Source organism: Drosophila mojavensis, unplaced genomic scaffold, assembly GCF_018153725.1.
Source record: "Drosophila mojavensis isolate 15081-1352.22 unplaced genomic scaffold, ASM1815372v1 contig_74, whole genome shotgun sequence".
NCBI lineage: Eukaryota > Metazoa > Arthropoda > Insecta > Diptera > Drosophilidae > Drosophila > Drosophila mojavensis.
This window is the reverse complement of record NW_025318899.1, coordinates 2,421,946-2,449,101: the sequence shown is the minus strand read 5'-3', so window position 1 is coordinate 2,449,101 and position 27,156 is coordinate 2,421,946. Positions and strand designations below refer to the sequence as shown.

At 43.0% G+C, this 27,156-nt stretch overlaps 13 protein-coding genes across 14 annotated transcripts; 9 read left to right on the top strand and 4 right to left on the bottom strand.

Annotated features, from left to right (window-relative positions):
* The first annotated feature begins 4,658 nt into the window (after positions 1-4,658).
* On the top strand, positions 4,659-5,295 carry LOC6586663 (uncharacterized protein DDB_G0272718). The gene is made up of 2 exons (XM_002012237.4): positions 4,659-4,749; positions 4,811-5,295. Exons 1-2 carry the CDS (start codon positions 4,738-4,740, stop codon positions 5,162-5,164), a joined length of 366 nt encoding a protein of 121 aa, XP_002012273.1. The 5' UTR covers positions 4,659-4,737; the 3' UTR covers positions 5,165-5,295.
* A 2,502-nt stretch (positions 5,296-7,797) lies between these two features.
* LOC6581200 (neuropeptide-like 3) lies at positions 7,798-8,439 on the top strand. Its single transcript, XM_002006910.4, has 2 exons — positions 7,798-7,906; positions 7,971-8,439. Exons 1-2 carry the CDS (start codon positions 7,895-7,897, stop codon positions 8,211-8,213), a joined length of 255 nt encoding a protein of 84 aa, XP_002006946.1. The 5' UTR covers positions 7,798-7,894; the 3' UTR covers positions 8,214-8,439.
* A 152-nt stretch (positions 8,440-8,591) lies between these two features.
* On the bottom strand, positions 8,592-9,139 carry LOC6586661 (retinin). Its single transcript, XM_002012235.4, has 2 exons — positions 9,068-9,139; positions 8,592-9,000 (listed from the first exon to the last, which is right to left on the bottom strand). The coding sequence occupies exons 1-2, from the start codon at positions 9,077-9,079 to the stop codon at positions 8,677-8,679; spliced, it is 336 nt and encodes a 111-aa protein (XP_002012271.1). The 5' UTR covers positions 9,080-9,139; the 3' UTR covers positions 8,592-8,676.
* Positions 8,915-9,979, top strand: LOC6581197 (retinin). The gene is made up of 2 exons (XM_044009985.1): positions 8,915-9,522; positions 9,588-9,979. The coding sequence occupies exons 1-2, from the start codon at positions 9,511-9,513 to the stop codon at positions 9,909-9,911; spliced, it is 336 nt and encodes a 111-aa protein (XP_043865920.1). The 5' UTR covers positions 8,915-9,510; the 3' UTR covers positions 9,912-9,979.
* A 4,124-nt stretch (positions 9,980-14,103) lies between these two features.
* On the top strand, positions 14,104-14,967 carry LOC6581203 (A-kinase anchor protein 14). Its single transcript, XM_002006906.3, has 2 exons — positions 14,104-14,448; positions 14,516-14,967. The coding sequence occupies exons 1-2, from the start codon at positions 14,179-14,181 to the stop codon at positions 14,897-14,899; spliced, it is 654 nt and encodes a 217-aa protein (XP_002006942.2). The 5' UTR covers positions 14,104-14,178; the 3' UTR covers positions 14,900-14,967.
* Positions 14,968-16,058: 1,091 nt separating this feature from the next.
* On the bottom strand, positions 16,059-16,804 carry LOC6586658 (larval/pupal cuticle protein H1C). The gene is made up of 2 exons (XM_002012232.4): positions 16,689-16,804; positions 16,059-16,628 (listed from the first exon to the last, which is right to left on the bottom strand). Exons 1-2 carry the CDS (start codon positions 16,698-16,700, stop codon positions 16,116-16,118), a joined length of 525 nt encoding a protein of 174 aa, XP_002012268.1. The 5' UTR covers positions 16,701-16,804; the 3' UTR covers positions 16,059-16,115.
* Positions 16,805-17,950: 1,146 nt separating this feature from the next.
* On the bottom strand, positions 17,951-18,824 carry LOC6583666. Of its 2 annotated transcripts, none has more exons than XM_002006904.4 (2): positions 18,410-18,824; positions 17,951-18,161 (listed from the first exon to the last, which is right to left on the bottom strand). In XM_002006904.4, exons 1-2 carry the CDS (start codon positions 18,657-18,659, stop codon positions 18,127-18,129), a joined length of 285 nt encoding a protein of 94 aa, XP_002006940.2. In that variant the 5' UTR covers positions 18,660-18,824; the 3' UTR covers positions 17,951-18,126. The 2 variants fall into 2 exon arrangements, with proteins under 2 accessions (XP_002006940.2, XP_043865909.1); XM_044009974.1 differs by lacking the exon at positions 17,951-18,161 and having other exon boundaries at positions 18,239-18,690; positions 18,793-18,808.
* On the bottom strand, positions 18,743-22,023 carry LOC6586656. The gene is made up of 3 exons (XM_002012230.4): positions 21,934-22,023; positions 19,184-19,486; positions 18,743-19,124 (listed from the first exon to the last, which is right to left on the bottom strand). The coding sequence occupies exons 2-3, from the start codon at positions 19,193-19,195 to the stop codon at positions 18,864-18,866; spliced, it is 273 nt and encodes a 90-aa protein (XP_002012266.1). The 5' UTR covers positions 19,196-19,486; positions 21,934-22,023; the 3' UTR covers positions 18,743-18,863.
* Positions 20,258-21,079, top strand: LOC26528627. Its single transcript, XM_032733304.2, has one exon. The coding sequence runs from the start codon at positions 20,663-20,665 to the stop codon at positions 21,077-21,079; it is 417 nt and encodes a 138-aa protein (XP_032589195.1). The 5' UTR covers positions 20,258-20,662.
* LOC6586655 (trimeric intracellular cation channel type 1B.1) lies at positions 20,665-22,556 on the top strand. The gene is made up of 2 exons (XM_002012229.3): positions 20,665-21,839; positions 21,907-22,556. The coding sequence occupies exons 1-2, from the start codon at positions 21,298-21,300 to the stop codon at positions 22,187-22,189; spliced, it is 825 nt and encodes a 274-aa protein (XP_002012265.2). The 5' UTR covers positions 20,665-21,297; the 3' UTR covers positions 22,190-22,556.
* Positions 22,557-22,952: 396 nt separating this feature from the next.
* LOC6586654 (protein dpy-30 homolog) lies at positions 22,953-24,184 on the top strand. Its single transcript, XM_002012228.4, has one exon. It carries the CDS (start codon positions 23,065-23,067, stop codon positions 23,458-23,460), a length of 396 nt encoding a protein of 131 aa, XP_002012264.1. The 5' UTR covers positions 22,953-23,064; the 3' UTR covers positions 23,461-24,184.
* Positions 24,185-24,399: 215 nt separating this feature from the next.
* LOC6586653 (retinin) lies at positions 24,400-25,340 on the top strand. The gene is made up of 2 exons (XM_002012227.4): positions 24,400-24,509; positions 24,577-25,340. The coding sequence occupies exons 1-2, from the start codon at positions 24,498-24,500 to the stop codon at positions 25,114-25,116; spliced, it is 552 nt and encodes a 183-aa protein (XP_002012263.2). The 5' UTR covers positions 24,400-24,497; the 3' UTR covers positions 25,117-25,340.
* An 83-nt stretch (positions 25,341-25,423) lies between these two features.
* On the top strand, positions 25,424-27,156 carry LOC6586652. The gene is made up of 2 exons (XM_002012226.4): positions 25,424-26,100; positions 26,164-27,156. Exons 1-2 carry the CDS (start codon positions 26,086-26,088, stop codon positions 26,479-26,481), a joined length of 333 nt encoding a protein of 110 aa, XP_002012262.1. The 5' UTR covers positions 25,424-26,085; the 3' UTR covers positions 26,482-27,156.

Genomic DNA, 27,156 nt, shown 5'->3' with positions numbered 1-27,156 from the left:
GCGAACAGAAATGAGAAGTAGGGAGATCTTAAAATTAAATATAAGCTAACAGTGCACTGTAACGCACTGTTGTTTAACAGTGTTGATAATGTTAAACAACAGTGTTACACTATTACACTGTTAACTAACATTTTTCACCGTCCTACTCATTCCTGTTCGCCTGGTACTTCCAGAAGCTCTACAGCTATTTTGGTGAAGTACCAGGCTAACAGAAACGATAAGTAGGGTGCAAAATGTTCGTTAGCATTGCATTAACATAGCACTGTAAATGGACTGCTATGTAACAGCTTCCTAACATGATTCTGTTAATGCACTGTTTTTTAGCAGTTTTCACCGTACTACACATTCCTGTTCGCCTGGTACTTCCAGAAACTCTACAGCTATTTTGGTGAAGTACCAGGCTAACAGAAACGATAAGCAGGGTGAAAAATGTTCGTTAGCATTGCATTAACATAGCACTGTAAATGGACTGCTATGTAACAGCTTCCTAACATGATTCTGTTAATGCACTGTTTTTTTTTAGCAGTTTTCACCGTCTTACTCATTCCTGTTCCCCTGGTACTTCCAGAATTTCTACAGTCATTTTGGTGACATACCAGGCGCACAGAAATGAGAAGTAGGGTGCAAAATGTTCGTTAACAGTATATGAACAGTGTACTGTTACCATGCTGTTATTTAAAAGTGTAATATCATAGATCTGTTAAATAACATTTTACCTATTTCATCTGCTATTCATTTTTGTTTGCCTGGTACTTTTCAAATTTGCGTTCAAATTTTGACCCCAACGGCCACTATAACAGCCTCCTTATGTTATGCAATTATATTTGATATGGAGCACATATTTAACCGTTGATATTTGAATATTGATTCCCAGTAAATAAACCCTTTTAAATAAGAACACAGTTTGTATATTTATTGGCGAAAATTATTTATTGCTTTTCAAAATTTACACAGTTTTTGCTGATTTAAATCTACATTTATTTATACACATATACATACAAATCTCTTAAGACATATACATACATATCAACTTAATATTATTCTGTATTATTTTTGCTTTGCATGTGTATATCTCCTCCCATGATATCCTGCACACTTCCTTTTGTTCTCTCTCTCTCTCTCTATCTCTCTCTTTCGCTCTCTCTCTCTCTCTACCTCTCTCTCTCTCTCTGTATCTATCTCTCTATACCTTCCATTCCATATCTCACCCTCTGTCTGCATACTATTTCTCTATCTCTCTCTCTCCGTTTCAATTCCTATCTCTGCTTATATTTCTATTTCTCTTTCAGTCGCTTGCTTTCTCACTCTCTATTTCTATTTCTCACTCACTCTCTTTTCCTAATTTTCTTACCTCACCATTATTGACCACCCTCTCGCTATTTCTATAGTTCTTTGTGTCTGTGTGCCTTTCTATCGCTCACTCTCTCTCTCTCACTATCTATCTCACTATCTATCTCTCTATCACACTATCTCTCTCTCTCTGCCGCTCTCTCTATCTGTCTATCTTTCTATTTATCGCACAATCTCTCTCTCTCTCTTTCTCTCTCTCTCTATCTCACTATCTCTCTCTCTTTCTCACTCTCTATCACTCTCTCTCTCTCTATCTCACTATCTCTCTCTTTCTTACTCTCTATCACTCTCCCTCTCTCTCTCTCTCACTCTGTCTCTCTCTCCCTTAACTCACAACACACACTGAACTATACATATGGTTTTTCTTTTATTCAGCTTTCCATTTGAAGGGTATCATTTGGTCGCTTATACCCAACTCTAGCACTCTTACTAGGCTATATTTTTTGAGGCAGCAGCTGCACTTTGTTAGTGGATTGTTCGCTTAGAGATAATATGAAAAGTGCATTTGGAAATATTTGCAATTTCGAGTCGTTTCGTTCGATACGTAATTGCATTGACACGCAGCGCTTGGCCGGGGACACTGCGGCGTATGCTTAATAAAGCAAGAGCCCCAGCAGCAGCAACAGCAGCAGTATCACCAGGTGGGCAAAGTCTTTTGGCAGTTCGTGCTGCTAGCCGGTGCTAAGGTCAGCTCTGTCCATCAACTACGACATTTTTAGCTGGTCAGCGGATGTGTGCAAATTGTTTTCATAGCAATAACATTGAAATTATTTAATTTTATTATATATATTTTTTTGTTGAGCATGCGCAACGTCTGCACTACTAACCCACTAAAACGAAAGCGAATGGCTTGCAAACAGCCAAATTGCAGCATGCAGCAAAGCCTGTTTCATTTTTGCACATTTAGAGAGCAAGAGATGCAATATTTCCTGGTTGAGATAAAATGAGTTTCGGGTGTGTTCGCTGTGGGTCAAGCGAATTGACCAGGACTTAAGCCTGAAGTAAATTGTTGTGCAAATATTTTCATATTCAATTGCAGCCTGATTAATCTCGTAGCTAAAGACAGAGTGGGTGAGTAGGTGAGTGGGTGAGTGGGTGAGTGGGGTCGGGGGAGACTGCCTCCATTTGACATTTGGCGTCGTCGAGCTGCACACTCCAATCGCACTTGTCGCTTGTTGCCTGTCAATTGCAGCGGCATTCTAATGAGCTCCCCTCCAGCCGAGTGGAGCACCTTGAATGTCGCGTTCGTGAACTTTTTGTAGCTAGTGTAGCTCGAGTTTGCCAAGCTAAATATCACAGCCAAATGCAGGCATCGCTGCATACTCAATCCTAACAGCGAGCATTCACGTTGAGGGACGCAGCGGAACGGAACGGAACGGGCGCCAAGTGTCACTTGTTGTCACAAATCTTGCTATACACGAGCTGAGAGTTTGATAATTGTAGCGAAAGGGTAATAAGATAGTGGATAGACTTGATATTAATTTCAATTTTAACATGATCAACAAACGGATTCATATGTTTCTAAGCCAATCTTAATGACATTGATTAAAAGTCTGTCTTTATAAATTCAGGCAAGATTCGTTGCAGCATATCATAGAGCTAATACCGAGAATAATATATGAAAATGAGTATAATAAATAATAAAATTCTTGTGATATGAAATATCTTTTGAATTCAACAAACATTGATACATGAAGCTTATCTGTTTTTGAAATGTCTGTATAACTTCTTTATTTTATTTGAATTCCTATGCATACAAAAAAAGCGCCTCAGTTGACTAAAAAATCTCTAATTTATCGACAGTGTATTCAAACTTCAACAAGTTATTTTGGTTTTTTACATCTTGTTAACCAAAGTTCAGCTAGTTTTTTACGGCATATGATACAATATTCTCAGCCTTAATATATATGTCTATTAAGATAACGAGAATTGCAACTGATTTCCACGGATTACAAATAAAAAACTGCACAATTAAATTGGCGAGTGTGAATTTCCTTTGCAAGCGCCAAAGCGCTAAAAGAAAAAGACCAAACAAAAATAAAAATAACAAAATAAAAAAAATTCAACAATTTGGCTGGCTGGTCAAGGTCGTTGCAGGCAAATGTAACACTGGCATAAATTATGCTAGCAGCAGCAGCAGCAGCAGCCACCAAGTGTTGCAAGCCAATTCAGCAATGACAACAACAACAACAACAGCAGCAGCAGCCATTAGTAACGGTATCTACGATGAGCCAAAGGCACAATTTGTGGCGCGACATGAGCAAAAGCAAAGGTACAAACTATGTGTACCTAGGCAAATGCTTTGGCAATTACGATATGCAATAGTTGTAGTCAAACAACAACAACAACAACAACAATAATCGTCTGCAGTCACGCTTGATTGAGCTGTAGTCTGGGTGTTGAGATTGAAGATACTGATACAAAGAAAAAGAACCAGCTCAGGATAAACATGAGTTAGGATAGATCAGAGTCTATGATCTGAAAGTTTAGCTCGAAGAGTTCAATAGAAGATTTGTTAGATCCAAAGTAAACAGAGGTAGAAAACAAAAAACAAAAATAATAGACTACACTAGCCTACACAAGAATAAAATGGCAAAAATTAGCAGATACAAATACAGATACAGATACAGATACAGATACAGATACAGATACAGATACAGATACAGATACAGATACAGATACAGATACAGATACAGATACAGATACAGATACAGATACAGATACAGATACAGATACAGATACAGATACAGATACAGATACAGATACAGATACAGATACAGATACAGATACAGATACAGATACAGATACAGATACAGATACAGATACAGATACAGATACAGATACAGATACAGATACAGATACAGATACAGATACAGATACAGATACAGATACAGATACAGATACAGATACAGATTCACTGAAAACTAAACACTGGTAGGCCAGTGTTATCAAAGCAAAAAGCGAAGCAATTACAGCGTCTGCAGCAACAGCCAAAGCAAAGGTAACTGCAACAACAACAGCAACTGCAACTGCAACTGCAACTGCGGATGCTAGTGGCAGCATGGTTAAAAGCCGGCAGCGCGGATATAGCAAAGTGGCTGTTGCCGGTGGTGGTGGAGCTACTGCTACTGCTGCTGCTGCTGTTTAGTGGGGGAGGTGGTGCCGCGGAAACGTTGCATTGAAAATCGCGACAAACAATGAGAGCATCTGCAGCTGCTGAGGCTGTCGAGCAGTGGCAGCTGCTGCTGCTGCTGTAGCCACTGGCAGCTGATGCAAGATGCCAAGTGTATAAAAGCCACTGCGTGGTGTCATGGTGGCATCAGTTGCACGCTGCAAGCCATCGAGCACCCCATACAAAGACAGAAGAGGATAACAAATACCAACAAAATGCTCAAATTGGTAAGGGCGAGGATCGGATAATGGAATATCCAAGGAGATTGACTCTTGTAATCCTTTCCAGCTGCTTTCGATGCTTGCGCTGTGCGCCTTGGCCGCTGCCCGTCCTGGCTACCTGCATGGCCACCACCATCATTATCCGGAGTATCCGCTGTATCCCGCGCACCACCACATCGAGCCGCTGCATGTGGCCAAGATCGTGCATGTGCCTGCGGCCGTGTCGCACCAGAGCTCCACGGTGGTGCACAGTGTGCCGCATCACATCATCAAGCCCGTGGTGCTGCCGACTGTGGTGAAAACTGTGGTGCATCCACCCATCATCAAGACCTATCATCCAGCGCCCATCATCAAGGCCTATCCCTACGATCCCTATCACTTCCATCATCATCACGGCTTCCACGACTATCATCTGCATTAAACTCGACTGGCTGAACCACCAACCACCAACCACCCACCACCCACCTTAGCCACCCGCCCGCTGCCTGATGACCAGCTGTGTATATGTGTATATGTGTGTGCAAATTGTTCTACAGCTTCAACTCGATGAATTAGAGAAATTTTAAATAAAAGTTTAAATAATATATAAAACATATTTTGTTTATATTCCGAGCAGACTAAATAGCTATAATTAATTATAATATTTTTTATAGATATTTATTATAATCACTTTCCCTCTACGGCACGCGTCGCATTTGCTTGTTTCTGTCTGTGGCCTGCGTCGCATTTGATTGCGTCTACGCCGCGTAATTGATATGCAAAGTGACGTCAAGGAGGAAAGCGGCATAACTGATTATCTATCTGTCTAGCTTCCCTGATTGCTTGATTATTACCCAATCGCCCCTCGACTCCTTGGCTCTTTGGGCAATTGAACTGGTTTGCATTTGGCCGGAACGTAAGACAATAAAGCATCTATTTAAGCCTGTTACCAACGCAAACAATGCCAGCTATGGGGAAGCTAACGCATGTGGTAAGATATAGAGATGGACATGTATCGATATTTCGTGACACGCAGTTAATGGAGATGCCTATGGACAATTAGCAGTTATTAGATACATGTTTATAAAATTGAAATCGAATGAATGAGAATATTGAAAATTATATTGAAAAAAAATTTGTAAGAATTATTTACTAATTTTTGTTGATTTCAAAGAGAGCGCTCATAGAATAATAATATTGCAGGAAGTAAGAAAAAGCGGAAAATTGATAAATATCAATTTATATTTTACTGATTGAAATTGTTTGGATTTGTAATACATACATATATATACATACATATATAATATAAACAATGTCAAGCTGAAAATGTATATAAAGAAAAAATTAATTCTCTAGAAATATCAGTTAAGCCATGCATATAACATAGATTTATGCTATGCTTGACTAACTGACTGACTGATATTTAAACTCTGAGCAGCTTCCAGTTACCTGCAATCGATGTACCATGATGAAAACATATGCACTTATAGAAACTATCCCTAAACATGGAACGCAGCTCAGCACGCGCACGTCGCCAGCCCATTGTGTGCGGCTGACTGAGGTGGCCCAAAGCAAAGCGCCAAGGTGACATAATTAGCATGTAATCAGCGAGTTATCATGTGACACCAGTGGCAGGCAGCGTGAATCGTTGCTGTGAGCTGCTTCCCAAGCTTATGAGAGACACGGCTGACACGTTGCCCAGAGCCATGTGTATGTGTGTGTGTGTGTGTGTGTGTGTGGCGTCAAATGCAGTTTCTGTGTTATGCAAATGAGTGCATTAGCAAAACGTATGCAGAGTGCCACAAATGGTGCTAAAGATAGACAGATGGATAAAGAGGTCTGTTACGACTGACTATAGGCGATGCAGTTCAAAGAGTAGCAAACTATGTGGATGACGAAACACTGACCTCTTTAAGTTCTTCTCGAACTGGCTGTGCACACGTATAAGTGTCTCAAGTTCACATCGTTGTTTGCATAAGCGCAAATGCAACAGCCATGAATCAACTCATATTCAATTCAGTCAGCTGTTAAAGCCGTCCGCCCCATAAGTCCAGGCAAATCATCGAGCATTTAGCTAAATTGCGCTAATTAGCTGCAAAGCTGCTCAGGTGGGTGAAAAGTGGGAACGGCCAAAGACTTAAGCGAGCATTTCCTAGCTCAGTCAATTAAAATCTAATCAAGTCGAGTCAGCGGCGAACTTAGCAGTGACAAATGTTATTTAAAGGGGGCTAAAGCAGGCAGAGAGTGGGCGAGGCAATGGCTAGATAAATGCTGGCTTTTAGCCAGAAACAAAACTGGGACTTGATAATTTAAAGGTGGATCATTAGAGTCAACGAGGTCTTCTTAAGCTATGACAATTTCATATATGAATAAAAATTATAATTAAAATGCGGATAATAATATGTGTATATATATGAAATTTTTATATTAATAATAAATTATTATAATTTGCCTCGATTTTAGACTAGACTAAAATGCAAAATAAATATTTATGGCTAAGAGGCCGTCCTAGGCTTCGATTGGCAACAGGTTGGGCTGTCTACCATTTGATTGCTTTATTGCCCGAGCTCAGCTTGGCAATAATAATGTGAAAGAGCTAAGCTAAATGCATGATGTGCAACCGTTTGAATATTGCACAAGACAATCTGAGCGACAGTTGTGTAGCAAAGTGCTCGCATTAATCAACAATTGCCAACAGCTTTGGCTTAATTTATGCAAGCCAAAAGTGCAAAGAGCAGGCCAGCACACACACACACCGACACACACACACATACGGCCAAGTCGGTCTTTCTTTGTCATGTATTTTGTATGATTTGCGGAACGATATCAAGCATACGCCGCGTTGCACGAGCGAGCAAGTGGGCAGCAGCAGCCGCGCCTGCCTCACAGCCAGCCATGTCCATAACCTGTTGCCTCTAGTCAAGCAAGACAAGAACATCGAGAACATTGAGAACGTTGAGAACCTGCCCCCGGAAGGGTTTGTAAGCTGCATCAAGTGTCGCGTGTCGTTTGAGCCGTGTTTGTTGCCAAGCCAAATGGGGACTGCAGAGGCGTTGACACACACACTTACGCACACACACATGCACAGCATGCAGTCGACTGATGCACTATAAATAGGCCAGCGATCGATGCAATTGCATATCAAATCGTTGCCAACTATCAACCTATTAAAATGTTCAAGCTGGTAAGTGGCTCAGCCTAGGAAATATTCTAGTCCAGTTCGAATTCTGACTCTATCCGCTTTGCAGTGCGTTTTCGTTGCCCTGCTGAGCCTGGCGGCTGCTGCTCCCGCTCCTGCGCCTGTGCCGGCGCCAGCACCCTCGCCCAGCCTGTTGGGACCTACCCTGGTGGGACCCGGCATTTGGGGACCTGTCGTCGCACCACCAGTAGCCATTGGACCACGCATCGTGCAGGTGGTGCCCGGCGCCGTCTCCCACGTCTCGGTCAGCCAGCTGCATCCTTCGCCGATCCTGCTCAAGAGCATCTGGTAACAGAGAGCTGCCAATAGCTAAGCGCGACAGACACAAAGACAGACAAATAGACAGACTCACGCACAGACACACACACACTGACATGTACCCCGTCCGGATATTGTTTCGCCCACTGAAATTTCACGTGCCCTGTTTAAGCAACAATGAAAAACCACAAAAAAAAAATGTTTTAGTTCTATTTGTATGCAATAAAATGCCCTGACAAATAATTCCTATAGCGAACGAATTTCAAGTGTTTTGAATTTCACGAAAAGCCGAAAAGTGTGCAACGGTATATTCAGTTTTATAAGACTGCAGCTGTATAAGACAGCCAGACGGTGAATTCCGAGTATAAGACAGCCAATGATACCCATTTGCAGGCAGCACTCTTAAAATTCCTTTTAAGTGAAACAAAAAACTTTATTCAAAAATAAAAATCATTGAATCGTATCACAATCAAGCGCTGTCAGAAGTAAAGTCCCATCTAATGGTGCAGAGTGTAGGCCAGAGGAGCTGTGTGCAGCACGGACTTGACCAGAGGAGCGGAGTGCACGACTGGCACCACAGCAGGAGCTACATGGACGGCGTGAACAGCTGGAGCAGCGTGGATGGTGGTCTTTAGGACGGGAGCAACAACGTGCTGGATGACAGGCTTGCTGTGGACCTGGGTGATGCTCTGGTGGGAGACAGCCGAAGGAGCGCTGTGGACAACGGTGCCCACCTTGGCCAGAACGGGCTCGTGGAGCACACTGTGAGTCTCGATGAGACCGGCGCTAACGGAGGCAACCAGAAGGGCAACAATGGCGACCTGTGAAAGGAACAAGGGAAACAAGGAATGAATTGGAATTCAGCTCTTTGAACCAAAGTGAACTTACGTATTTGAACATTTTGTGTGTTGGGCTTGCTTGAACTTTAGCTCGTTTAGCTTTGAATTGTGACTGATGATATTTCGGGGGTCTGCAGTCGTGTTTATATAGAACGAGCACGGGTCGAGGAACACACGAGAGCCACAGCTGCGGCCTTCACAGCGACTCAGCAATAAGTCCAGCGCCGAATCCCCAAACCAAAGCCGAACTCAACTCGTTTGTCTTTATTTCCGACAGCTGCAGCTACGAAGCAAATGCAGGCACGACTCGAGCTCAGCTACGACTGCTGGTGCTGCTGCTGCTGTCTTATCAGCATCAAGGTAAACGACTTCTCTGGCTGATATGGAGGCCCTTAGCTATAAAAGCGTTTCACACAGAACCCAACAGCATCAGTTGACCCCGTCATCTTCAGCGCAAGACAACCATCAGTCCCAACAACAACTAAACTCAACATGTTCAAATACGTAAGTGTGTTTGGATGCGTAGATGGAGCTCAGCTCTCATAAAGGATATCCGGTTCATTCTATAGGTCGCCATTGTTGCCCTTCTGGTTGCCTCCGTTAGCGCCGGTCTCATCGAGACTCACAGTGTGATCCACGAGCCCGTTCTGGCCAAGGTGGGCACCGTTGTCCACAGCGCTCCCTCGGCTGTCTCCCACCAGAGCATCACCCAGGTCCACAGCAAGCCTGTCGTCCAGCACGTTGTTGCTCCCGTCCTGAAGACCACCATCCACGCTGCTCCAGCTGTCCATGCCGTCCATGTTGCTCCTGCTGTGGTGCCAGTCGTGCACTCCGCTCCTCTGGTCAAGTCCGTGCTGCACACAGCTCCTCTGGCCTACACTCTGCATCATTAGGGAACTTTAGTGGACATTGTTTTGTTATGATCATAAAAATATGCAAAATAAATAAGATATTACAAAGTATTATTGAAACATAAATTAATGGCTTTTAATTTTTAAAATAAATGATAAAAATATTATGGAAAAATATGTAAAATATTTTTCATATACAAAAAAGGAAAAAATCTTTAAAAAGTATCAATTCTTTCCATTTAAATAATATTAAAAAAAAAAATAAATAAATAAATAAATGCTTTCCATTAAAAAAGAAAACTGCAGTTAACATTCAACTTTATTAAAAATAAAAATAAATAAAATTATCAACAACAAATACAAAGCTAGCAAATACTCTTAGCTCAAACTAAGCCGGCCACTGCTCGCCTGGCTCCAGTGGAGTGGAAGCGAAGTCTGTGATGGATCCATATGCCTGATGAGATTTTCATTGTATTGACAGCTCCGATTGTTAGCCTCAATCCCAGCCTGTCTGAGCAACCACACAGCATCTCCGGCAATAAAGGCCAAGCAGGCGGCAAATGCCAAAGAGTAAAGCAACTGCCATAATGAGAAAGGGTATTTAAATGTGCTTCAAATACAGAATTCAACTCTTCGCTTACCGCTCTGTGCATGTCGTTTCTGTCTGTTGAATTGGATCTAGTCTTAATTTGAATTGGCTAGCACCGAACTCCAGTAAGAACTCATGCTGCAATGAGGCCTACGAGACGTTTATATACCGAAAGTTGACACTGTTGACAATTGTTTGGCCAAAATTGCTAAATGGGCTAATTATCAAAGCGACAAATTGACATTTGTCAATTCGTTGCGCTGGATTAACTGAAGGCCTAAACACCACAGCTGAGCATTCAAATGAGCTGAACTGGTTCGCCATCTGATGGCAGATTCGCGCACTCAAGTAGGTTTTGAGAGAGAGAGAGAGCAAATTGTGAAGAAAGATCTTGAAAGTTCTTTGATGTAAAGCCATTTGAAGTAGGCCTATAAATTGATCCAAGGCTCTTATTGGCTGATTGATGAAAAAGCTGGAGACAGGATTTAAAGCAATATAGGATAAATATCCAAATATATTCTAGTATTTGCCTGTTGCGGGCAATGAATGTTGATTCTGTTCTGAACAAGCTATGATTGACTGTTTGATTGATTGAGTGATGAGCAAGCCATGTGTAAATTGATTTGAATTGATTGAATTGAAGCAGTGGGTGATTGGTTAATCAGCCAGTTAGGCTGAATGATGAAGAAGCTGAGGTAAAAGAGTTGGTGAACTGATTGATTGATGAGCATGCTAGCTATAAAGTAGTCATATGTCCTAGGCAAATTTATTGCAAGGCCTAGCTCTTTGATTGAGGACTGATGAGACTAAATAATTCCTCTGTTGTAGACAAAACATTTTGCCTAAGATATTAACTGATCTAAACCTTTAAGATTTAATGTTAATTGACTATTTGATTTAATGCTTGATAACAGGCGCACAATCAGAATCTTGTAAGCTCAAAGTTAACCAAGTACGCCTTAATTATAGCCATACCGTTAGTATATCAAATTTATAGTCTGATTGATTGATTAACAAGCTAGGTAGCAAAAGATCCTCGAGCTCAATCTCTTGATCTGTATGCAATGCCTAAAAAGCTCTTTACCAGGACTTATAAAATTAGTCAATTTTAACCATAGCTATCCTCCAAAACGATCGCTGAGCCACTCGTCCAACTGAGTTCATTGAATAATTCATTCAGCAACCGCAGCAACCTACCTCAACTGCAGTTCACTGAACACGTCGCACCACAGAAATTAGGATTTACGATCAAGCAGAGGTAGAGGCAGTGGCAAATGCAAAGCAGCGGGAAGTGAAGAGCGGAGCACGACGACTCTTGTAAATTTTGGCTGCGTATTTCATTTTCGTAAATGAATTTTTGACGATATTTATCTTAAGTACGTGTAACTGTCACGGCGTGCGGCGCGACATTACAATAACATAAAAATAAAATTAAAATAAAACAAAAAATATTCAAAGATCGTGTCAAAAAAAAAAAAAAAGAAAAAAATTATAAACAAAAACAATTGTGGGTTAAGTACGCGTGGGGCTTGTCGTCCGTGGTTTAACCTTGACATAGGGCCTGAGCCGTAGCCTCTTAAGTGGGCACTTAACAGCGGCAGCTGCACTTGGCGGTATTTTTATGGCTATCTACAACAACAACAACAACAGCAGCCGCCGCATATGTGGGTCTGGCTTTTGGCCATGAATCACAGAGACAACAATCAACATCAACTGGATCTTTGCGTCTGTGTCGACCACGATTACGCGTCTGACGATGTTGCAATTTTTCTTTAATTTGAATGTTGCAGCTCCAATTGCAATGTGTATAATTTATTTCTTATTGTCTCTCGGCGTGCCACCGTTCCCCCTCATCATAAATGCGTGAATAAGGGCAAGGCATGTCTTGCAGTCGTGTTCTGGATATCAACTGTGAAACTGGGTCAACAACAAAATTGAATCAAGTTCAAGATTTGAAAGCAGAAACGAGGCTAATGTCCATGACAAACAGAAATCGCTATGCTAGATGTAGGCTAACCAAAGACTCTTTTATACTTGGAAATTATGTTATTGATATTAAGCGAGGATTTTTACTTAACTGTTATACTAAGACAGGATCTGTTGCTATTTATAACCGATCTAAGGGATTTATATTCATTTAAGTAATGTATAACAGTTCCCAACAAGTGTTATATTGCTATTAAGCGAGGCTCTTTAATTTACTGTTATACTTACTGTTATACTAAGAAAGGATCTGTTGCGATCTAGATCTCCGATCTACCAAAAAATCATAGTTATATTAAGGAGTTATATTCACTTGAATAACAAGTGTTATACATAAATTACATTCAGCGCTGTATAACAGTTACCAAAAGCATTATATTTAAGAATAGACAAAGTTAACTTTTGTATAACAGTTTCAAAGGAAAACCTCGCATGTTAATAAAAATCTTAGTCTTGGCATTTCTATTAATAATAACAAATTGAACTCTAAGAAATATGTTTCGCACGTTTCAGAAATTTTGTAAAGGTAAATGACATTTCACAAAAATATAATTGATTAGAAGCCTATAAAAATAAGATTGACCTTCTGTCATGCCAATTAAACTTTATAAATGAAGCCCGGAAATATACTATTCGCTTGCCGTAATGATTCTATCGATTAGACAAATCGTCTATTAAGGTCGACAAGGCTTCAGCTGCTTTTGTTGTGGTCTCCACACATGGGAGATGTTTGGCTAAATAAAAATCTTAAAAGTTACCCTAATTGAGAATCAATTGAAATTTTATTGATTTCCATATGTTCTACGTCAACCTTTCTGGCTGAATCCTGATATTTGTTATATTCACAGAACGCTCTAGGCGAAACAATTAACTTTTTCATTTTTGCATAACAGTTTTTATCGTTTGTCTTTCTGTAAAGTGCTCTGGAGATTCCATTAGGTTATATAAATTGTTGTTCTATTAAGGGCAGAGCTCGTCTTTCAGCTGCTCGCTCTAATTGCGACACTTAAGACACTTTCATTGAACTCTTTTTGGGATGTCTTACGATTGCGTAGCTCTCATACGAGCCTTGTGCTGTTATGCGGCCACCTATGAAATCGTTTAATGCTCTCTTATGAAACATATCAAATTCTTTCAATTTCTGTCTCTCTCATGACGTCTCTTTCATTAAATCGCACGAGTGGCTTTCGCAAGAGGCGCGACTCCTGGCAGTGCCAATTCGTATCGATTAGAAGACGTAACGTCACAAGCGAGCCACATAACTCAATTGCTGGGACCACACACAAGACTTAGTCAAGACACACACACTCATACACACTCTCAAACAGGGAACACGCCCACGCATGATGAAATGAAATGCAAGTTGTCAATGTGTAAGAGAATGATTGCAACTCAATTAGGTCGACGCAAATGCCAATGAAGATGGCATTGATGGTGAAGATAACAGCGAAATGCCAGCAGATGCACTTAAGATTAAGTCAGCCGCAGGATAAGCCATACCCACTTACCCACCCACAGACACACACACACAGCTTCATCTTAACAATTTGCGTAAGCGCAGAGCAAAGCTAAAGCCAATTAGAGCTCCCATTGAAGCTGATTCAATTGTCAGCAGCAGCAGCGAGACTTATGGCACAATAAGTAAGTACTTAGCTTCCTATTACACACACATACACCCACACCACACCACACATACACACCTAAAGCGGTTTACAATGGCCAGACCTAGGTCAGTTAATGAACTTCCCATTGGATATTTATCGCAGCTTAGAAGCTGCTCTCTTAGCCAAACCGGTTGACGGCTCAAGTTCAAGCCCAACCAGAATTGAAATAACCAAAAATAGTCAAAAGAAAAATAATAAAAATAAAAAAAAAGTAATCAACGAAAATAACTACAGTCCAGCTTCGTATAAAAGCACTCGTTCAATGCCCCAAACATCAGCAGTTGTAATCGACTCACAACTCCAACCAAACCAAACCCAACCAAACTCCAAAATGTTCAAGCTCGTAAGTTCCATGGTTGGATTGAGTGTGTGAGTGGCCTGGGGTATAAATGCTCTTCTCCTCTTTGCAGATCGCCTTGTTTGCCTGTGTTGCTGTGGCTTCAGCTGCTCCTGGTCTGTTGGCCGCCACCCACTCCATTGTGCAGCCCGCTGTGCTGACCAAGACCGCCTACGTGGACACCAGCGCCTCCTCGGCCATCACCCACCAGAGCAATGTGAATCTGGTGCGCAAGGTGCCCGTTGTCCAGACCCTGCACGCTGCCCCAGTTGTCCATGCCGCTCCATTGGTTCACTCCGTTCCCGTCGTCCATGCCGCTCCCGTTGTCAGCACCTACGCCGCTGCTCCAGTCGTGCACGCCGCCCCCCTGCTGCACTCTGTCCCCGTGGTGCACTCAGCCCCTCTGGTCAAGACCGTCGTCAGCGCTCCAGTTGCCTACACTACCCTCCACAAATAAGCCGTAACGATCTATGTAGCGATCTATGTGCAAAGTGAACAAAATAAAACTGAATTTTTAAACTACAACTCGTAAAACTTTTGTTATTTTGATTCCTAGGTAAGTAATTAGGGGGAGGAATCAGATTTTTATTTTTTGGGAATTAAATTTATAATTTTGTATATTAATCGATAATAAATATCGATTTTTATGGTTTTTAAATATATAAAATATAACCAAAAAATGGAATGAATTAAAATTGAATTGGAATTGAAAATGAGTTCCATTGGAACTGAATCGGAATTATTTATATGAAGTAAAAATTGTTCCTGTAGAATAACAAAAACTTGATAGCCTTATGCTTACCTCTGATTGGACTGGTTGGGAGTTCAATTGGAATTGTAATGAGCTGTAAAACTTTACACTTCAACAGCTCTAGTCCGACTAAAGAACTCTATTATATACTAGGAATTTGTTTCTATGGCATGCCTAACAGACATTTCTAAACATAGACAAGACCTTTTTTCTTTTGTTTAAGTTAATTACAATATTCATTGAGTGAACAGAATAAAATGAAATGCATAACATGAAATATTGTGAACTAAAATAGCACAACATATTTTTCATGGGAATTAAATTCAATGGCGTAGAGTATAAAAGAATAAATTGTAAAGCTTTTCCGTGCAGGAAATACATTTTAACAGAAAAGAACATCCACATAATATATATATTAAATGAGAAAAAGTATTGAAAGGCATCAAAACACTGTTGATGAATAAATCTATATAAGTCATTCTAAGTATCCATCTATTCATATGCATAGGCAATCATATATTGATGTTAGATAAAATAAGGCCTCAATAAACCTACTGAGACTATTACAATACACTCATATTCCCTTGTTCACTTAAAAGCTCAATATACATATATTCAGTAAATACAGTAAAATCTCGATAAATTGAAAAAAAAAAATTCTATTCCCTTGAAAGAAATTCTGTCTCAATAATTCTCGATAATTTGAATTTATGCGTAAATGGAAAAAAAACTGATCCCTTTTCGAATTATCGGGATTCTACTATATATTCAATTACAAACTTTTTAATAAAGAAAAATATATCTGGTTATATACTTCAATATTTAAATAAAAAGTAATTAAGAAATAAAATAAGAAATTCTTAGCTTCGTTTAACATTCCCAATTTATTTCAAATAATCAACAAATCAATCAGAAAAGCTTCTTAGTGATGATAGACATGAGCGACGGGAGCGACGGCAACATGCTTAACCACTGGCGTGGCGATGGTCTTGATCACGGGTGCAACCACTGGGGTGATGATGGACTTCTGGTGGATCTGGGTGTGGCTCTGGTGGGAGACAGCGTGGGGCAGAGTCTTCACAACGGACACGGGCGCTACATAGGTCTGGTGCTGGACGACTGGAGCCACGTGCTTCACGACGGGCACCACGGGAGCCACATGGCTGACAACAGGCACCACAGGAGCCACTTGCTTGACCACGGGCACCACGGGAGCCACCTGCTTGACAACGGGCACCACTGGAGCCACCTGCTTGATCACGGGCGTGATGACCGCCTGGTTGTGGAACTGCGTGAAGCTCTGGTGGGAGGTGGCGACGGGTGCGCTGTGCACCACTGCGCCTACCTTGGCAACGACGGGTGCTGCAACCACATGATGCTGCTCCACGAAACCAGGAGCGGCAGCGGCAATGGTGGCCAGGGCACAGATAGCGATCTATAAAGTTGAAACAGGATTAGACGAAATCCAGGATCCTTAGTCCCTATAGCAACTTACGAAACGGAACATTTTTTAGAGTTGGGTTTTTGGTTGGATTGCAGCTGACGAGAGACTGTTGCTGTTGAGGCAGCTGCTCCGGACTTTTATATCGTCAACATGTTTGCCCAAGTGTCCTTCAAGCAAACGCAAACAAACCCGAGTCAAACACAAACACAAACGCAAACAGACCAAAGCAAACGCAAAGCAAATTCGCAAACTTGTTTCTAGCAAATTGCTTATCATTTTATTATTTCATACTTTTTCATTTATTTATTTTTTTGCGGGGTCAGCATTGAACTTGAACTGGGACATTGCTGGATAAAGCGGGCGGAAGGGATCTCTTCTCAGCAAACAGAGCTGAAGTTGCGCTTTGTAGGCAAGTCGGTGATTGATGTGGGAATATTAAAAGATTATTTCCTAAAGTGAACAATACTAATATATTTTAATAAAAATACATATATATATATATTTTCAAATGTGAGTAATGAATGTAAGATCTCAATTACTAGAATAGCTTAGTTGGCGAAATGTCTGTTATCTGAAACCCTGAACTCAGCTTTCGGCTATTCTGCAATCAACCATTTCATAGATATGCAATGTGGAACGAATTGGAAATAAATAACATAAAATAGTATTTTTTAGCATCAATCATAAGCAATATAGAAAAGTGTATTTCTATCATCAATCATCGAGTCATCAATCAATGGATGCATAATAAAATCCAATTTCTCATATTTTCAATTAGGCTTTCAACATATAATCAATCATTGATAAGAGCTTTGCAGATATTATAGTATATTGAACAGCCAAAGCTATATAGAAGCTATTCGTTTGGACATATAAAGCCCATAGAAGTTCTCAAGTTCCTAAATTTCCTCTGCATTCATTTAAATGCATAAGCGAAGCCGACTTCAATCAGTTACAGCTGTAGCAGACTATTAGCAAACACACGAAGTATATCCATCTAACATCGCTTATAGCTTTTGCTATCTACATACGTCAATTTATCAAAACTTTATGCTAAGGCTTTGCATGCCTGACAGACGAAGCGAATTTGACTTAGAGAACAGCATTTCGTGCGTGCTCGTGTCACGATATCAATCATTCGAGTACAAGAAAAAGCCTACTTCAATCAGTCAAAGCTCCGCTTGACACACGCACACACACATACAGACACACCCACACAGATCAACCTTCGTGAAGGCTCAAAGCGCCGTCTTAAAGTCAGCCAAGTCTAGGGCTCTGACGCCGCTGAGCGAAGGTCGAACAGATTGTGAATATAAGATGAAATGCACATTTATTTCACAAAGCAGTGGGAGCGAAAGAGACAGACAGAGGGAGACAGAGAGGCACAGCGAGCAGACGTCAATGAGCGAGAGAGCATTGAGAGATTACATACATATATAAAAGTGCGGCGGTATCCGTTGGGACGGGTCAGTCGCTGGCCGACAGCATTTCAGATGCGACAGCGATTGACCAGACACGACCATCCTGCGATTGAGGAGTAGGAAGAGAAGAACAGATCAGAAACGAGAGTCGAGAGCAGCAAAGAAGAAAATTTGGTTGGGTTGGGTTTGGTTTTAGGTGGGACGTTTTTGCATTGCGGGATTATTGTACAAGTCAGAAATTTGAATTGGGCGTGAGTGTGGTGATCGGCACGAAGTTCTCATAGTCCGAATCGATTTCCGGCAAATAGTCCAGAAACTCAGAAACATGATAGATGCGATAGGTTCTATTACCATTCTGTTGATTCTCCGATTCTGTGTCGCCGTTCGTCGACGACTTGTGCCGCTTGCCCTTCGCCGGCAGGAACTCGGTGCCGATGCCGAGCCGGGCCAGGGACGGATTCGTGTACTGCGAGCGCCATGTCAAGTTGCTCTTCTCATAGAAATCCAAAGCGGACTCCTCCAGGGCCGCCTCCGAGGCGTGCACCAGCTTCAGCATCGCCCCAGGCGCCGGCAGTCGGGAATAACGACGAGCTAGCGACATGATCTATCCTTATTTATGGCCGGTTGGGTTCCTTTTTTTTTTTTTTTTTTTGGTTTTATAAGAATTAAAGAAACTTGTAAGAATATGATATAAAATTTAGGTTATTTCAGTATATTTCCGAGTAGGTTCGTACCCCTTACAATACTTATGTACCTATACGTATAACACACAGCCTAGCTCAATGACATTCGACTACAAATACTCTCAGGGCACATAGACGGGTCGAATTTGGAGTACTTCATGGCCAGCTGAGAGGCTAGTGGAGCTGGAGTTTGTATGAAAGGTGCGATTCACATTCGTGGGCTCCACATAGCCCAGGGCACGGCCCATCGGCGCAATAACAAAGCGAGTGTGCGTCTGCGAGGAGCCCTGGTACGAGACGACCGAGGGAGCCGAATCGATCAGCAGCATCTGCTTGGGCCTGGCCAAGGCCAGAGCCAACAGTCCCAACAGTCCCAGCAGCAGCTGCAAGCCGATTTAAGTATGAATATGGATGCCATATAGTCTTTAGATCGTAAACTCACCAAGAGCCGCATTATCTTCGTCTAAGCGATTGAGTTGGGGGCGGGGGCGGGGGCGGCTCTAGATTTATTTCTCCGCTGCTTGGCAGCCTCAATAAGCACGAAAACGAAGCGAGTGGCTAAGCTAAACTGAATGGCAGTGTGAATTGCTGTGCCATGAAATCACAGCCAAGCAATTGCTGGCCCAAGCCAGTGGCGTAGCGCTCGCTGTGCCAAGCGGGGCAGTCGAGGGTGTAGCTACAGTGGCGACGCCTCTGACTCTGTGCTGGTTTCTCTTGCAATTGTGGGAGTGTCTCAACTTGGACGCTTTACGTAAAGCAATAAAACACACAAAAAAAAAAAACGAAAGAAACGAAAAGAAGTGTATAAATAAATACGAGCGAATGCCGCAAATATTGTAGTAATAACAATAACAACAATTACTAACAACAACAACAATGAGTGGTGTCAGTGGTGCTGCGAGTGGTGCGAGTCAGCTAAGTCTGTCTATGGCAACGCATGCGCAACCCGCTGAAGGTTGGTCGCCCCTCGGCGGTAGCTTGTAGCTGAAATCTATTGCTTTAAATACCCTGTAAAAGAAGCGAATGCAAGTGTGTGGGGTATAATTACCAGAACCTGGACATAGTAGTAGCGAATCTTAAGAATCTTACTGCCTTGAACTTAAGGGTATATCTATATATACATTTATTATTTTATTTTATTTTTTTTATATTTTATATATCTATATATAAATTTATTATTTTATTTTATTTATATATATTTATTATTTTATCATATTATTAAAATGTATTACATATTTATTTCACATTTCGTTTTCTTGTAGCTATATATTCCTATGAATTATTTTGATAAGGCATTAAACTAAGAAGCGTTTGTCTTTTCAAACAAATCACAGCAAATGTGCTAATCATATTAAATTTATTATGCGGAGTATTAATTATTTACTAAAAACAAAAGTTCGTTTAGCCTTTATATAAGTCGAAAAACTTCTCTTGATACAAAATAATTTCCTGGACAACTCGATAAATTTTGTTAAGATATTCACATTTGCCAGCATATCTAGCCTCTCATAAGTCTAACTTATTACAGGGTATTTGACAGGCATACAACACATCAAATTTGTAACTTTGTTACTTTGCTTTATAAGCAGTTGCTATTCGTCTCCCTCTCTCTCTCTCTCCGTCTTCTCTCTTCGCCTTCAATTAGCTGCGTTCGCCAACTTTAACAATTAGCCCGAGGCGCGTAATTGAAGCTTTAAGTGCGTTTCAATTGACGCACTTTTTTTTGTATTTGATTTCTTCTTTCTTTGCTGTTTGACTACTTTGATTAATTAATTAAGCTCGTGGAAGGGTTCGGCTGCTGACTGGCTGCCGTCGACCTTAGCTGCAGCTGTTCAAGAGTCTCTCGGAGCGATTAGCTATAAAAACGCTCGGGGCGCAAGTCGTTTGGCTTTATTTGCTCTACGGACAACGGTTATTCAGCATGCATATCGCCGCCGTGGAACAGCTGCTACTAATCCTCCTCGTTTCGGCGACGTTCGCTTCCAGCTGGGCGGCAACCATTGTGCACACGCCGAAGGTTGGGCAGGCGGCGGGCAGCGCCATCTCCCATCAAAGCTTTGTGCGACTGTCGACGGCGCCGCAGCCGCAGCAGCAGCCACAGCTAATCCTGGCCACGCCCACAGTGCGCATTGTCAATGCAAAGGTCAACAATGGCTTGGAGGAAGTGCACCACACACCTGCGCATCTCACCTACGCCGCCCACCCGGTGGTGCATCAGATGCTGCCCCGCATCAAGCCCGTGCGCAACATAAGCTTTGCCTCGCTGCGGGCTCAGTCCCACACACTCGCACACACACACGCACACACACACGCACACACGCAGCTTCAGTTAGTTTAGTTCGTGTTTTACACATTTCAAGAAATTTTTTTAATTAAGCAAACAATTTGAAAACCGTCTCGAAATTCAAGTGAGCTTTCAAAGTTTCTACAACGACTGCGATCCGAACGAACGTCGCGAACACTGAGACCCGATCAGCTGTGAAGAAAGGAAGCAAGAAGGAAGGAGGCAGAAGGGGCCAAGGATCTCAGCAGCCGGCTCTGCATGCGACGCCAACGATGCACTGGCAGCAGCTGCTCAAGCAACTATCGAACCACATCGTCTTCCGCGGCCTGCACCACGCATTCATCGCCGTCCAGCTGCGGGATGAGCTGTGGAAGACCTCGGCCGGACGGCGCAGCCAGAAGATGCGACCCTTCACGCTCTGGCTCACCCACATACTCCTCAGCTATGCGGGCGACATCCTGGTCAGCCTCCTGCTGGGCATTCTGCCGCTGGAGCCACTGAACAACGCCCAGGATGTGGCGCTGTGCACAGCCGCCTGGTACATCGTCTTCTACAGCCCGTTCGATGTGGCCTACGCCGTGGCCCGCACGGCGGCCTGCCGCTGCCTGGTCGCACAGGTCACGGCGCTCAACCAGGTGCTGCACATCGAGCGGGGCGTGCAGCTGGCCACCAAGACTTACGGGCGAACCGCCACGTTGCCCATTCTGATAATTGGCACTGTAATAGGCAGTGGAGCCGAGTTCCTGAAGCCCGTCGCAGCGCTGCTCATCAATCGATGTCAGTTGCAGAATGTCGCCTATGTGAAGCTGAGCACGTGAGTCTGAGCACGCCATCCCGCTTGAACCCAACCCAACCCAACTCCATTGATGACCACTACGCAGCAACTCCAAGCTGGCGCTGCTCGTTACCTGGCTCTACCTGGTGCAGCTGAACCACAGCCGCTTGCTGCTCGGCCTGAGGCGCTGCCAGCTGCAGCTGTACGTGCTGCTCGCTCTGACGATCTTCCGGATACTCGCGGTATTCTGTCGGATGGACCACTTGATCTGGCAGCTGGAGAATCGACTGTGCTATGCGCTCTTCGGCGGCCTCAATGCGGACTTGAACAAGTTTTTCAAACGAAAAATTGCGCTGGCACCGCGCAAATCGTTTTCAAAACTTGATTGAGCCTGCATGTGGATCATATATATCATATATCATTCATGTATATATATATATGGCTACCCATTCGAGTGCTGGGTCTGTCACAGTGGAACGGCGCGCATTCGATTGGCAGATGCTGCGCTTCATTTGCGCAGCCCCAGCGACGGCTCCAATTGCATAAGTTGCCACACGTGGCGCCCTCTAGCGCTAAGCGGCTTAAGTGCGACCGAGCAGGAGTCGGCCGGCGGCAGGCATGGCGGGTGTGTCAAACGGGTTTTCGTACCGCATACTCCCAGATCTGTGTATGTGTCTGTGTAGGTGTGTGCGTTCGGATTGTTTGCAACAATACAGCGAGAATTGTGTTTCAATAAAAATCAATTTAATTAAGATACATTTTTGCATTTTATGTTTGCAACTTTTTACAGGGTATAGGCAGGAAAGAGGCTCCGAACTAAAGGGGTACCTCAAAAAAAAAAAAAAAAAAAATAAATAAATTTAAACATTTAATTTTTTTTTTCGGTCTACCTGACTTTAAAATATGTAAAATGTGTTTCATAAAAAATATTTATTTTTAAAATATATTTTATTAAATATAATAATATATTTTATTTTATTTTATTTTATTTTTGTTTTTTATGGATATATTTCGACTTTGCTGATTTTGACATTTGGAATATATACAAAATTAAAAGCAGCAGCTGCATCAAGTTAGCATAGAATTCCTCAAAGCAGCTCTGAGTTTTATGTCATATTTATGAACTCAGCTTAGACCATAAACATTTTAGTACAGAAATAGGAACAACACAGTAAAGTAAACTACAAATTTTTCCTCATTTTTCCAAACATTTTTTTTTTTTTTGTATTTCCAATCACTCGAAAATAATTTATTTGCCCACAAAATGGCTGAAGCAGATGAAAACTGTGATGATGTCGTAGTCAAGAAAAAGAAAAAGTCCAGCAAAAAGAATTGGGTTATGTGCTGCAAGAAGGATTTGCCGCCGCCACCGAAGCCCGCGCCCGTCGAAAAGCCACCACAAGTCGTTAAATGCGAACCGATTGTGAAGCCACCAAAGCCAAAGAAAGCCGACGCAGAGCCCGTGTGCGAAAAGGCATCATTCTATCGCTCTGGCGACGAGCTACGCGCATATCTGGACCGCGAGGTGGTGCCCATCATGATGGAGGGCATGGTGGCTCTGGCTCGTGATCAGCCCAAGGATCCCATTAGCTATCTGGAACACTTCTGGCTGGATGAGAAGCACAAGTGCGACATACCCCTGCCAGAGAATCTGCTCTAGGCTAGCCGCAGTATTCACCGCACACTAAACGGACTTGCCCCTTCCCTGAATCTCACGCGTTGTCTCTAGCTCTACTTAACTTTCAAGATATCAAACACTTAAATGTTTCTGGTTTTACGTTTGGATGGAGGAGAAGCACAAGTGCGACATACCCATCCCAGAAGATCTGTTCTCGTTAAATGAATGTTTACTGTACACAACACATACCCACGGCTTCCCTCTCTCTTCTACGTTTGACTGGAGGAGAAGCACAAATGCAACACGCCCAAGCCGCAGAATCGACCTTACGTAGCCTAAGTTCACTTTACTTTTATCGGTTTTGGTCCTTTCTTCTTCCTAGCGCGTTCGCCCGTGTTCATCTCATCTTTCAAGATATCAAGTAGGAAATGTTTCTAGCTCTACGTTTGGCTGGAGGAGAAGCACAAGTACAACATACCTAGACGCACTCTTTATAGCTGGAGTCTTCAAAGTACACTAATCAGGCTTGCTCTGCCTGTCGTTCGCCCTCTCGCACCTCTCATACTTGTAGATATCACACAGTAAATGTTTATGGTTTTACGTTGGGATGGAGGAGAAGCACAAGTGCGACATACCCATCCCGGAGAATTTTGTTTAACAGAGTATTCACTATACACTAATCAAACTTGATATCGTCTCCCTTCAATCTGTCTCAAATTTCAAAAATATGAAAACAAAATAAATGTTTCTGGTTTTACGTTTGAAATCACGTTATACTAATGGGTATATTAAGGGTATATGGGTAAAAAGTTTAGACTTTAGGGAGTATAAGAATCAGAGTGAAGCGATGAACAAATGTTGAAGGGATGGATTCCTCGATCTTCTAGCTCTAGAAACTAGGAATTTCCAAGCAGCCGGCCGTGCATACCCGCTTGACATGCACTCAACGAAATCATCGATCTAGATATCTTCTTGCTTCAGTGAGGCGCAACGTCTGTTATAAAAGCTGGCCCAAGTTCTGGCTGCAGCATCAGTCAATTAGCTGCCTTCATCTAGTTTCCAATAGAGATTCTCAGATCATGTTCAAGCTGGTGAGTCAATCTATTGCCTATTGCTTGGCCAGTCTAGCACTTCTCTCACTCTCTGACAACCTTGCAGCGCCTGAGCCTTTTCGCCTTTGCGGCCATCTGGCTGTCTGCCGCTGGGGCTGCTACGCTGGAATGGCCCGCCAATCTGGTTGCTCTGAGCACCAGCAAATCCTCGTCGCAGCCTGTGCCGCTGGTTATTAGCGAGGAGTCCGCCGAGTTGGTCAACGAGAGCAGCGCCTCCTCGGCCGAGCCGGAGCCGGAGCAAGCCTCAGCTGAAACGTCCGCCAGCAATGCCATAGCAGAAGCCGCCGACGCTCGTCTGGTCACTGCGGTGCCTGTCTCCGTGCCACTGCCACTGATTGTCGCCGCTCGGTCGGGTCTGCGCAGCGTGCTGACCATACAGGAGCCCACGGTGGCCAAGCTGGGTGAGCTGGTGGAGCATGTGCCCACAGCGGTGTCGCATCAGAGTCAGACGGTGGTGCACGATCATCGACGCCTCGTCACGCCCATTGTAGGTCCAGCGGTGCGCACCACCCAGCTGGTGCGTCAGCAGCAGCCCCTGATCTGGACCATTTCCGCTGATCCTCGCGTGGTGCTGCTCCAGCAGTAGATCCCGAAAAAAGCCAACTTAACGAGCAACAAGATGAAACCAAAGAGAAAACAACGACAAAACTCTGCTTCTTCTTCTAGTTAACACGTCTATCTATCTCTTTCTATCTATCTTCTCTGCCTCTGACACTTTACCTGCCATTTTCAATTCTCTTTCTGTCTATCTGTCTCTCTACTTTTACATCTATTTACTATTTGTTTGGAATAAAGAATTCGCATTTGCAATCTGTTGCGCTTGTTCCTTTGATAGCTCCGTCTGCCTGCCTTTCCAACAGCTCACAGCAATTCAATAAACATCAACAGACGTCTGCCACCATTGTTGTCCAGGCGGGACCTTAATGAGCAAGAAGGCGGGCGTGTACTGAAATGTAAACGACTCGAGAATTCCCTGTTCGCTGACAATTGAAGCTTTACGTAGGCAAACAAGCATTGCATAAGTGTTGGTATAATGCCTTAACAGCAAATCGATTATCGATGTTTATCGATTTTATAGAAACTTAGAAAAATCGAGTGTATTTGGACAACCAACTTGATCTACTCATGCTTAAGGTGAAGTCTTTATACTCTATATAGACAGTATATGACAATATCCTTATATACCATCGATATATTGAGTATATTGAAATATCAATCCCTTATTTTACATCATTCTACATCATTACACATAGTATTGTAAATTCACTCTATGTATGGTAGAATGTTCCAGACCTAAGCATAGATTACCAATATACCCCTTTCTAGTACGACTACAGTGTATAATCAATAAATAACGCAATCAGTGCCAAAAGATCTGCACTATAAGTAAGCAGCAGACACTGGAGCACACGCCTTGGCAGCTCGGCTGGCGTCGTCTCAAGCTCAAGGTGCCGCCTTCTCCCTGGACTGCAATTAGAATCTCAGCTATAAAAGCTGCAGTTGCTCCTTGAAGGGCGAACAGTCCAAGAATCGCACTCAACTGGAGCACTGGAAGATGCAGCTGCAATTGGTGAAGAAGAAAGAGAGAAAGAGAGTGCGAAAGTTCTCAAGTTTTCCGCTTTTTACCTTTCAGATTTTCACACTTCTCTTGAGTCTATGGAGCTCGACTCAAGCTGAGCTGCACTTGGCACCACATGGACTGCTCAAGTGGGCTGAGCTCGTGGAGCATGTGCCGACCGCTGTGTCCCACCAGAGCACCACTGTGGTGCACCACACTGTGCCGCGCCGCACCACCACATTGCTGGCACCACACAGTTCAGTGCGCAGCCTGGTTGTTGCCCCACTGACTCCGCTGAGCCCAGCCGCTGCCTATGTACACGCCCATAAGCTTGAGCCCATGGGCTGGAGCTATCTCTATCCACACACTCTGTCCACGCTCTATGCGAACTGATTTGACATGCGAATAAACAAGCCCACGTCTGCAAATCCGCATCGATGTCTGCATCTCTTTTTTTGGGTGGGGCAGGGCGAGGGGTTGGCTTGACAGACTGGCGGATTAGCTCTCGTTAAAATCAATGCAAATGCCAATTAAATTTTGCGCTACGTTTCACAGTTGATTTAGGTGTTGAGGTGACGTCACCGGAGCCACACAAATAATCCGAGAAGCTGATGAACCTTCGACTCGACCCGTTAGCAGACAGTGCCTTCACCCAGCAGCAGAGAGGTAATATCTGTAGGCCGACGCCGAGTTGACAATAACAAGCAAGAAGCCATGCAGCCGCCAGGTGTTTGGCCCGCCAGCGTTTGGAATTTCGATGGGGATTCGTCTAGCTGGATGAAAAGCGAGAGCGTGCAAGCGCCACACAATGACAATGAAAATTTATGAAACTGTAAACCTTGAACTCTCTTCAACTGATATCGATGCTCAAGCCAAAGGTGAACCCCAGCCAGGTTAACAGGCTGGCAACAGTTGGCCAAAGAGTTGACCGCAACGCTGGTCATTTTCGGTCATATTATGCAATTGACCTGAGGTGCTCAAGTCCGTGAGCTGCATGAACTCGAGGTTATTTTAAGTGTCAGAAATGCAGTAAGCGACGATTGAGTAAGTCTTGGGACAGTCGAGAAT